This window comes from Delphinapterus leucas, chromosome 19 (assembly GCF_059928025.1).
Source record: "Delphinapterus leucas isolate spDelLeu-1000000601 "Yukka" chromosome 19, BTC_Dleu_Yukka2, whole genome shotgun sequence".
Taxonomy (NCBI): Eukaryota; Metazoa; Chordata; class Mammalia; order Artiodactyla; family Monodontidae; genus Delphinapterus; species Delphinapterus leucas.
The window spans coordinates 50557165-50568824 of NC_143147.1; the positions used below are offsets into that span (position 1 = coordinate 50557165).

The 11660-nt window shown below is 60.1% G+C and overlaps 1 protein-coding gene across 1 annotated transcript; it reads right to left on the reverse strand.

Moving 5' to 3' along the window:
* Positions 1-6347: 6347 nt before the first annotated feature.
* LOC111166378 (keratin, type I cytoskeletal 17) lies at positions 6348-11615 on the reverse strand. Its single transcript, XM_022558020.3, has 8 exons — positions 11037-11615; positions 9896-9978; positions 9360-9516; positions 8581-8742; positions 7828-7953; positions 7505-7725; positions 7389-7414; positions 6348-6569 (listed from the first exon to the last, which is right to left on the reverse strand). The coding sequence occupies exons 1-8, from the start codon at positions 11526-11528 to the stop codon at positions 6475-6477; spliced, it is 1362 nt and encodes a 453-aa protein (XP_022413728.1). The 5' UTR covers positions 11529-11615; the 3' UTR covers positions 6348-6474.
* Between the last annotated feature and the right edge of the window lie 45 nt (positions 11616-11660).

Sequence of the window (11660 nt, forward strand, 5' to 3'; positions counted from 1 at the left end):
CCTCAGCGATGCTGTCCAGGGGCTGTCTCGGGATGCAGCTGTGGGGACCCTACATGGCTGGCTGTGGACAGGAGAGCTGGGTTCATGGTCCTGCTCTGCTCTGCTCCCTGTGTGACCTGTGCCCCCCACCCGCCACCTACCTTCTCTGGGCCTCTGTTTGCCCTCAGTAAAGTGACAAGCCTGAACTGGGCAATCTCAGAGTCCTTTCCAGTTCTAAAAATTCTATGAGTCTTATCCCAGTTTCAGAGGCTGCCTTTGAGCCCCCAGGACCTCCAGAAGTGGTGTGTACCATGAAACGAGCAGATAGCAGCTTGAATCCCTGCTCTGCCCCGTACAAGCTGCATGGCATAGGTAGTCCTTTAGTCTATGAGCCTCTGGACCTCAGTTTTCTCATCTGTAAAAGGGGAGGGCACACCACCAGCCACAAAGGAACATGCATGACGGACCCTGCTGGCCCCTTCCCAATGGCCAGCCCTGACCCCCAGCCTCCCCTTCCTTCCTTTCCAGCCCAGCTACCCCTCACCCACCTCTCCTCGCCCACCTCTATGCTCTGGCACCTCCCTCCCACATGCCTGCCCTCTCCTCTTCTCTCCCACACTCCCACCCTTTGAGCAGCTCCCCCGCCCAGCGCATTGCTTCACCTAATCACAGGCACCCACCGTAAACTGTGGTGGGAGGGAATCCCCATCCTGCTGCTGGTACTACCTGTGACCCCGAACCCCGCCACAAGACTCCAAGACCCCACACTGTATCCAGGGCTTAGATCCCAACAGTTTTCTCTGGAGAGTCCACAGCTTGCTTGCAGGCTGGATTTGGCAACTTTATTCGTTCAGTCGAGGAGACGGGGGAAGGTGGCTCTCTGGTCACCTGCCACGCTCAGGTATTTACACATGCCACACAGTTCTGTGAGGGGCCTTATTCCTGCCACCAGTTCACGGATGAGGAGGCTGGAAGGGTAAGTGGGCTTACCAAGACCCCAGTCGGTGAGGAGCTGGGGCTTGAACCCCTGTCTGTCTGCTCGCCCGGCCCAAGTCCTTTCCACCATCCTGAACCACTCTCTTTTTGCCCCTCCAACATACATCACTGTCTTGAATCAACCCTGTGAGGTGAGGAGGAGAGAGGGAGAACCAGAGAGAGGGTGATTTGCCTGAAGGCACTGCGTTTAAGCTGCAGAGCCGGGACTTGACCCCAGAGATGGGCTGTCTCCAACTCTCCCGCGATGCCTGGCAAGTATCATGAGGCTGCCCGAGGCGCCTGGAATGAGCTCTGCCCGTGGTGGGCATGATATTGGCCTGAGGGCTGAAGGCAGGACTGGGGGGTCTGGACCCCAACAAAGAGGCCTCCTTGGGGTGCCCTGGGGGGTGACCGACAGAGCTGGCCACTGTCCTTGCTCTGCAGTGCCTCTGTGGAGATGAGAGGAGGCGGAAGAGGGCTTGCCTCAGCCTGAGTCCTGCTGGACAATACCACCTTGAACCTTGGGGCAGGAAACCCTGTCTCAGCATAACCAGGGCTTTGTTTCTGCCACATCACGTCCCTCATCTGGAGGCACAGGGCCCAGAGGGATGAGCAGAGCTGGTACCCAGCCTATGGCTTCAGGGCCAGGCCTGGGAGAGAGAACTTGCTATTCCCTCCCCTAACCCCCAAAATAGGCAAAAGGGACCCTGGAATCTTAGACAAAACCCCCACCATCCCAGGCGGCTTCAGGATGGGCCTGGAGTTCAGGTCCAATCACAGATTCATCACCTTCGGAACTGGAAATGGCCTTCAAGCTCAGCAAAGACCAGCAAGCCCCAACCAGAGAGCACAAAAGACTTGTTCCATGTTAAACAGGACAGAAGCAGAGGAGCAGATGGACTTCCCTGGAGGTCCAGTGGTTAAGACTCCGTGCTTCCAATGCAGGGGGTGCATGTTCAATCCCTGGTTGGGGAATTAAGATTTCACATGTTGCATGGTGCAGCCAAAAAAAATTAAAAAAAAAAAAAGAAGCAGCAGCAGCAGAGGAGCAGAGACTAGACCCAGGTCCAGCACCCTGACCGAAGTCCATACTGACTCTCCCGGTAGTCTCTGGGAGCTCCTTCTTCTCTGCACCACCCCCCAACCCTCCACCTCCCTTCTCACCAGATCGTCGCCCCTGCCCCCATTCCTGGAGGAGTTGGGGGTGGGATTACACACAGGCCCAGCCCTAGAGGCCGGGGATCTGCATGGACTGAGAAGCTGCCGGAAGTTGCCAACCAACCCATCAGATCACTCAATCAACACCACAGACCAAGCACCCACCATGTGTCCAGCATTTGGGGTGTGGCAGGGAGGAGAGAGATGCTGACGTGGTCTCTGACCTTGGAACTTATCACTTGACCCTGGGGAGAAAACTAAGGCCGGAAAGACAGTACAGCGCAGCAGGAAACCTGGGATGCTCGGCCCGCAGGATGCGGCTGGCATTTCCTCCGTGCCGGTGAGGCACACCTGCCCCAAGGTTGCCAAGAGCCAGAATCACCAGGCCTGGTCAGCACAGAGCACAGACTCCCACCAACCCCTCCAGGCAGTGGGTTCCTTCCTCCACCCAGGCCTCCTTCCTCTCTCCTTGGCCCAACTCCATCCCAGGTATCATCGTCACATACCTGAATTGGCCAGGAAATATTATTGGCCAATGCCACGCCTCAACTTGCAGTGATTCCCAAATCTGACTGAACACGAGAATCCCCATACAGATTCCCGGGCCCTGCTCTGACCCACTTCGTCAGCATTGCCCAGAACAAGCCTGATGGTGGGGAGGTTTTACAAGCTCCCAGGGGATTCTGGTGTCCAGCCAGGCTGGGGACCAAGAGGCAGCTGTGGGAGGGAAGGGAGGGGAAGGAGACTCCAGGGAGCCTGAGGGGAGAGTGGAGGTCGCTGCAAAGTCCCCAGCCACTGATGGCAGCCACAGTTACAGGCTTCAGGGCAGGATGAAGAAAGAAAGGAGCCAGATGAGCCAGGACAGAGCAGGCTGGAGTCGGGCCAGCAGGGGCCAGATACTAGGCAAGTCGTTCCTCCCCTCTGAGCCTCAGTTTCCTTCTCTGGGAAATGGGAATGGCAGCACCACTTCACAGGCACAGAGAGGTGAAATAAATAAAGCAGCTGTCACAGACTGGTGGCTGTCACTGCATTTATCTTCAGTTATTTATAAAGCACCTACTATGTGCCACACACTGTGTGGACACTCAGATGCAAAGAACGAGACAGAGAGGCCCTCAGGGCAGAATGTCTGGAGGAGGTAGAGACGTCCCCAACACTGAGTGTTCAGGCCATAATGGGGGTTAGGGGGCCTGCAGGGAGGGGACAGTCTCTCTGGGAGTGAACAAATGGCCCCCAGGCAGGCTCTGGCCCCGTGCCTGGTCCCAGGATCTAGGTGAGTCTGTGAGTGCCTTACCCACCTTAGGCGGTCCTCTGCCACAGTGTTGGATCTCCCCCTTCCAAGGCAGGGCCTCTCGCAGCCCCTCACAATGGTCTGCACAACCAGGGGCCCTCAGGGGAGCCTGTGGCTGGGTTAAGCTGGGTGACAGTCTGGACTCTACCTGGGGGCTGAACTGTTCTGGCCCTGGTCCCTCTGTTCCCCCCAGCCCCCCAAAGCCTGGGTGGTACAGGAGAGCACACTACATAAGGGCTGAGGGAGGATTGTCAGGCATTGCTATTGTGCCCGGCTTACCACTCCTAGACTGGGGTCCCTCAGGGTCCCTCCGAACCAGGGCCTGGGTCTCTTGCTTCCCCCGGGCCCAGTGCAGACCCAGGCACAGAGCGACGCAGTGCTGTGGACAGTGTTACTGCCATGTCATTTCTCTGCAGAAAGCACCGTCAGGTCATCCTTCCAGAGTGTGGGCGAGGCGGAGGAAGAGTCACAGGGGCTGACTACCCGTGGCCGGCCCGAGCCTGGGCATCAGGTGTGTGTGTCCATCGTACGAGTGTGGGTGAGGCGGCACCCAGGGGAGGTACAGACTGGCTCACTGAAACATCTGGTACAGCAGGTGGGTGGGTGTGGATGAATGTGCATCCCTTGGAGAGTCCCACAGCTGGGTCCCCCAGTCCAGCCGCAGGCACATGGCCCAGCAGCCTGGGTCAGCGTGGTGTGTCTGGACAAAGCCATACCATCCCCAAGGGGACCACAGGCCTCCACCCCCAGGCACTCCTCCCTGCGGCCCCCACCTGCCCAGGCCTGGGCTGAGCACTCCTGGAAAGGGCGGGGCTTTCCCTCTCTGGGCCCAGCACTCTGCCCTGTGGACCTCCAGCCCCGGCACCGCAGCCACTGCTCTCCTGGTGCAGCTCCCAGGACACCTGGCTGCTCCCCCATTGTGGCCTCCTGACCACCCACCCACTCGCTTTGTGGGCAGGGGCTTCTCCCCCTGCAGAAGGGTGAAGTCCGGGGCTGCCTCTCCCAGCCCCACACTCTGACCCCTCCTCACTCACCCCATCAGTAAAAATGCACCCCCAGAGTCTGCGGGGAGAGAGGGCCCTGCCTAAGAGCCTGGGGTTGGGCAGGGGGTGGGGCTCTGGCCGCTTTCCCAGCGTAGCTGCCTCCCCTCCCACGCCCTACTCCACCCCTGACATGCCAGGCTCCATACAGGGGCTGAGTCACTGCTCCTCAGAGCCTCAGGGTCCCCATCCACATAATGGGGCACCTCTTCCCGGACCCTCCCCTCTTCCTGGGACTGTTGTTCAGGTAAATGAGATCACCCCCAGACGGACCATCCTCAGCCCAGGGCTGGTTCTCCCGGTTGTGGCTGGATGTACGGTGGGGGCCTGGTGGGTACGGTGTCTCCCTCCCTCCTGCCCTCCATCCCCACCCTGATTGTTTCCCAGGCAGCTGAGAGATGCCAGCCCCTGCAGGAGCGGAGCCCACGCTCCCAGCCTGCTTTGATTCCGGCATTTGCCTCTGCAGACACGGGCCCTGGACTGCAGCCTGTCGTCCCTGCCATGGAAAGGAATTCACTGTCTTCCCTGTCCCTGGGATCGGGGCCGGAAGGGCCGTTAGCTGCGGCTCATCTCACCCCTCCTTTACTGTGGCTTCTGAGATCCAGAGAGGGCCTGTGACCTGCCCAAAGTCCTCACACCCCGCTGCCCACGTCATAGACAGTGCTCATGCCACTGCCCCACCTGCTTCTCCCGGGCCTCCGCTGGTCCCAAGCCTCCACCACGCTGGGCCTCTGGGGTCTCTGGCTGCTTCTGTCCCCTCCCTGCCCCAGCCGCGCCCTCAGTCTCCAGGCACCAGGAGAGAGCACGTGTTTGGAGGGGGCCTGTCAGTGAACCCAGGTGAGGGCATCCCTCCTCCCGTTAACACCTTCCACCCACCCCCACTTCTTGAAGAAAACCAGGAAATCAGACCCACCTGGCCCAGTGGTTTCCAGATTTACTCAAAGAAAGACTTCCGGGGCTCCTCTCCTGCTGGCTTAGCGCCTGGCCATGGAGTGACAGGGGCCAGGCTGGAGGGTGTTGGAGCGGCTGGGGCAGGACGGCCCCTCCCCCTTTCCCAGGAGGCAGCTTCCCACCTCCCTGACCTCCAAGCTGCTGGAACCAAGAGGGGACGAACTGCCAGGGAGGGCAGTGCTGCCCCCTGGCACGACCTCCCCTGAACGCCCCATCCTGAGCTCACCATTTGAAGACATATCCCTGGGAGAGGCCCCACCCTCTCTCCCACACCTGCCTTCTCTGGAAGCACAGGTCTCAGCTCACATTCCTGGGGTTGAGACCATGGGAGCATCCGGACCCACAAACCCCTCCTAGGGGTTTCCTGAGACTCACACAGGAGCCTGGGCCCTAATCACCCAGCCTGCCTCCCCGCCTTCCATCCTCCATCCCCCCCTTCAGGAGGATCCTGATTTCTGCCCTGGCCTGCCTCCCTGCCCCCTCCCCACCTTGTCCCCTCTTAGAGGAGGACACAGCCCCCAGGACTGTGCGGGGCAACCAAGAGGATGCTTTAGCCCTGCGTCTCTGGTTCCTGAGACCTTCTTGTCCATTTATGGATGAGAAAATGAGGCTCAGTGAGGGGAAGGCACTGCCCAAGGTCATGGACCCAATTACAGGCCAAGAAGAGGACACCTAAGACACCCGCCCCTGACACGCTGACGTCAACCTGGGTCTGGCACTGCCTGGACCACCCTCCCAGGGATCACCAGCCCTTGGGAGATAAAAAGCAACCCCCACCCCTCGAGTTCTGCCCAGACCTAGTCTTCACCCTGCTCTAAGATGACCCCTGACCTCCAAGTCAACAACAGTGGGTGTCCACGGACTCCTCCCCCTGCCTCCATTCGCCCCCCCCACCGGTTCCTCCCTTCCGCGCTAGGGCCACGTCAGTGGCCACAACCAGAGAGCATTCCATGTATCAGTCAACGAGATTTATTGGTCAGGGAGGGGGGATGGGAAAGGGACTGAAGCTGGGTGCTGGGGCTGCGGGGGCTGCGGAGCCAATGGGAGGCCCCAGAGGGGCTGGCAGGGGGAGCAGAGTCCTCACTGGCTGGCCTGGTGGACCTGCTCGCGGGAGGAGATGACCCTGCCATCCTGGACTTCTTCCACAATGGTGCGCACCTGGCGCGTGGTCACAGCTGCAGGAGACAGACACTCAGGGTGGGCGGGGCCCAAGAGGTCCTGGCCCAGCCCCCAGCCCCCTGAGTGGAGCCGGCTTTCTCCCCCATGGCCACTTGGTGTCCACGCCTCTGCTGGCCCCTCAACATCACATCCGCACAGGCGTCCCCCTGACCTTGCCACTCCCTCCCTCTCACCCTGTTCCTTGCTGGTGCCCCTGGGTGAATCCTGCCTCCCACATAGATGGTTTGATTCTGACCCACATGTCCTTCTGCAAGAGGAAGACTCACAGACTGGATGCTACATGTACTGGGGTCTGTCTCCATTTCTCTGCAGTCTCAAGGGCATGGATTATCCTCCCTTCAGAAGCGGATCTCCAAGACAAGACCCTGGTCCACACCCTTAGACTAGATGCCCCAGGGCTGGGATTTTTTCTTCCCCATCAGACTGGGATCTGGAGGACAAGGACCAAGTCCCTTTCTGCTATCAGACAAGAGACTCCAGAACAAGACTGCTTTTGCTCATCTGTAGGGTCCCAAGAGCAAACATCGTGAGACCATGTCCCTACCTCCCCATCAGATGAGTCTCCAGAGCTGGGACCATGTCTCCCACCTCAGACTAGGATCTCCAAGGTAAGGGCCATTTCCCTGCCTCTCCCCCATTGGATCAGATAGTGTCCCGCTCACTTGATTAGGACCCTGAGCCCTACCGGGTCCCTTCCCCCACCCCTGTCAAGGATCAGCCATCATTTCCTGGAGCTCCTGGACACCCTCCCCCAGCAACGTACAGGTGGGTCGCCTGCCCCGTGCAGCCCCACCCTCAGCTACCAAGATGCTTACGTTCTCTGGACTTGTGCTGAGTCAGCCTGCAAAAAAAAAGAGAGAGAAGATTAGATGTGGGTCTCAGCCTCACCTCTGCCCCAGGCCCCCAGCCCTGGCCCCGGGTCCCCTCTCACTGGGCATCCTCGCCCTCCAGCAGGCGGCGGTAGGTGGCGATCTCCTGCTCCAGCCGTGTCTTCACGTCCAGCAGGATCTTGTACTCCTGGCTCTGCTGTCCCATCTCGCAGCGCAGCTGGGCCAGTTGCTCCTCCACGCTGCAGACCAGTCCCTGGATCTGGGACAGCTGCAGGCAGTAGCGGTTCTCTGTCTCCGCCAGGCTGTTCTCCAGAGATGCTTTCTGCAGGAGAGTGGGAGGGGCAGGGGTCAGAAGGGTTCTCAGTGACCCCTCCAGGGACCTGGGCACCTCCCCCACACCCCCCAGGCCTGGCAGCGCCCCTACCATGCTGAGATGGGACTGCAGCTCGATCTCCAGGTTCTGCATGGTGCGCCGGAGCTCTGAGATCTCGCTCTTGCTGCTCTGCACCATCTCGCTGTTGCTGGCCACCTCGCGGTTCAGTTCCTCTGTCTGCAAACAGGACACAGGACGGGGCAGCGTGAGCCCAGCTTCCCTTCTCCAAGTCAGGTGACCCCTGTGGCCTCCATATGCTCAGCCCAGGGCCCACTCTGTGCCCAGACAGGCACCTGGGCTCTCCCCCACTCCCCCGAATACCCCCTCACCATGGCCACCTTCCTGACCTCCCCTGGGCCTCTCAGGCCTCCTCCCAAACCTGACTGTGGGAGCAGTGCCTTCTCACCAGCTTCCCACTTCCCAAAAACCAGAAGCCTTTGAAAGGATGTTAAGTTTTATCTTTAATTCCTGCAAATGTAAAGCACAAGAATAGGAAACTTGAGAACCAGTCAGGACAGTAGCCAGGCCCCTGGTGCTAGTTCCTGACTTCTTGAGGGACAGATGCAAGCTCCTGGGGTCTTGACCCTCTGGCTTTATTCCTGAGGGGGGCTCCCTACCCACCACCAGATCCCAGCTTCAGCCAAGCTCCAGGCCTGTGGATGCAACAGGCGACCCTGACCCCCGGTGTCCGTGTGGCTCACCGGGGATAAGGAACCCAAGATGCCAGGCGCTGGGCTTACTGTGGGGACTCAAGCCTTGCACCCCAGCCCCTGGGGAAGGCCTCTGGCCTGCGGCAGCCCCCACCTTGCTGAAGAACCAGTCTTCGGCATCCTTGCGGTTCTTCTCCGCCATCTTCTCGTACTGTTCACGCATCTCATTCAGGATGCGGCTCAGGTCCACGCTGGGGGCGGCGTCCATCTCCACGCTGATCTCACCACCCACCTGGCCTTGCAGGACTTTCATCTCCTGTGGAGGAGGGGATGGTGGGTGTGGGCATGCATCCTGATCTCTCACTCCCAACCCTTCCCACGCAAGTTCTCCAGACCCCTCCCAAGGACACCTCCTTTGTTCTGCCTGCCCTATACTCTCTGACCCTCTGAATGATTTTTATTCACCTGCTCTATGCGGGCTTTGCCTCCACCATCAGGCTAGGGGTTACCTGAGGACAGATTCTGTGTTTCCCCCATGAGACTGAGGGCTCTCTGAAGATAAAATCTAATTCTTAAGCCTGAGCCCCCAAAACATCCCGTCTAATTTCCAAACTTCTACCTAGGGGCGAGATTCAAGGGTTTGAGCTGGGACAAGGGGGCAACCTCCTCGATTATCTCCTGTCCTGCTGAGGGAAGGCAGGAGGGGCAGAAGAGGCCTCTGCGGGCCCCTGGGAGGCTCCCCAGATGCAGGGAAGCAAGGTAGTACGTGGAGGAGGCTGCCCTGCACGGGGATCAGGGCTCTGCAGACAGAGCAGCGCTGTAAGGCGACCAGCCTGGACACCTGTGCTCTTCCCACAGTCTCAACCTGGCACAGCCCCAGAGCCCTGCCGCCCACTCAGCATCCTCTTTGACCTACTGCCCCAGCTGCCTCACCTCCTCGTGGTTCTTCCGGAGGTAGACCAGGTCCTCCTTGAGGTTCTCGATCTGCATCTCCAGGTCGGCTCTGGCCAGGGTCAGCTCGTCCAGCACCCTGCGCAAGCCATTGATGTCGGTCTCCACGCTCACGCGCAGGGCCTGCTCCGTCTCGAACCTGCGAAGGGAACCAGAGACTTCGTCAAGATGCTTGGACTGGCAGGTGCAGGTTCTGGCCAGCACCCTGACTCCGAACGATGAGGGGGTGGAGTAGAAGCCCATCGCAGCCCTGGGAGCTTGGGACCACGCAGGGCAAGGCCCCACCCCCACCCTGCTTCCTGGCTTCTCTCCCCTCTTCCTCCCGCCTCCCTTCTCGCTCTTCCATCACCTGACTACAGCATCTGCTGTGTTTGCTGCATCCTGGGCTAAGAGGTGCAGGACTCTTCGCAGGGACACCCCACCCCCAGCTCCTGGACCTTGCCACCAGCAACTGAGGAGTCCTGGGGTAGGGAGGGGTGCCCCCAGTTCCTCCCCAGCACCCTCTGGCCAGAGCTCACTTGGTACGGAAGTCATCAGCAGCCAGACGGGTGTTGTCGATCTGCAGCAGGACGTTGGCATTGTCTGTGGTGGCCATGAGGATCTGGGAAGATGGGAGAGTAATCAGGTCACTGGGTGGGAGTAGCTCAGCACAGACCAGGGTTCTGAGGTGGGTCTCTCTGTCTGGGGGCCAGGATGCGGCTGCCTCCTCCAGGAAGGCTCCCTTCCCACCCAGCCATTCCCCTTTACTGCATTACAGTTGGTAAGAGAGGCGGGGCCAGCCTGAGTCTGATGGCTGAAACCTTGCCCCCCTCCCCCATGCCAGGCTCTGCCTTAAACCAGAGTGGACAGCCATCCGGGAGTGCCAGGCTGGAAATGCAGGAGAGCAAGAAAAGAATGGGAGGATGCCCCGGGGCAGAAGCTGTTCCCAAGTCCTGGAAAGAGGACAGATATGGGAAACCTCATTTTACAGCTGGGGATATAGTGTCCCTGAGAGGCTCCCCCAAAAAGGAAGACTAAAGGAATCCTCACCAAAGAGCAGTTCCAAATCAGAAGTCCTGACCCCTGCTAAGTCCTGACCCCGGGCTCCAGCAGGCAGCCCCGGCCCCACCCCAGGTTTGCTGAGCCCCAGTCTTGAGGGCGCAGCAGGAGAGATGGGGAAGCCAGAAAAGTCCCCAAATAAGGCACACAAGTGGCCTCCTGAGGTCCCGCCCCCTCTCTCTCACCTCCTCCTCCTAGCAGGTGCCAGCAGGAGCTCACCCAGACCCCTGACCCCACCATAGCCCTAAATCCCCCTCTTGTTCCAAGGAAAGAGGTGCCTGAGTATCCAGCGACCCCAGGGACCCAGCCCTCCACAGGTATCCATTCATCTTATCCTACAATCACACAAGGTGGCAAAAAGCTCCATGATGGGAAACTGAGGCTCAAAGGAGCTCCACAAGGCCTGCTTGTCCCTAGCCCAGGCCGCTGCCCCAAAAAAGAGACCATAGGCCACAAGGTGGCCCCAAATGGGCTCCCAGAAGCCAAGCTGGATCCAAGCTGTCCTTAGTTCCCCAAGACCCTGTGGCAGCCCCCAGGCTGGACTCCAGGCCTTGGTCAAGGGCAGGAGGTAGGGGAGTAAAAGCTGTGCCCCGCCAGGTCCCCTCCCACCGTAGCTCCTACCTTGTTCCTCAGGTCCTCGATGGTCTTGAAGTAGGAGCTGTAGTCGGAAGTCGGCCCTGGGGTCTGCTTCTGGTACCAGTCGCGGATCTTCACCTCCAGGTCAGTGTTGGCCTCCTCCAGGGCGCGCACCTTCTCCAGGTAGGAGGCCAGGCGGTCGTTGAGGTTCTGCATGGTGGCCTTCTCGCTGCCCCCCAGCAGCCCATCACCACCTCCAAAGCCACCGCCACCAGTGCCAACGCTGCCGCTGCCATAGCCACCGCCGCCGTAGCCGCCGCTGCCATAGCCACCGCTGCCGTAGTCGCCGCCGCCGTAGCCGCCTCTGCCGTAGCCGCCTCCAGAGCCGAAGCAGTAGCCGCCAGAGTAGCTGCCGCCCCCAAGGGCATTGCCCAGGCTGCCAGACAGCTGGCAGGAGGTGAGGGACGAGCTGCCCCCCAGGCCAGAGGAGCCCCTGATGGAGTTGGAGGAGGAGAACTGCCGGTTGCTGGTGGTCATGGTGGCGGCAGCGGGTGGCAGGCAGACACGGAGAGAGAGCGCTCGAGAGGAGAGAGGCCCAAGGCGTGTGTTGCTGCCGGGGCTCGCCCGCCTCCTTTATAGGCCCCAACAAATGGGCGTAACGATTACAAC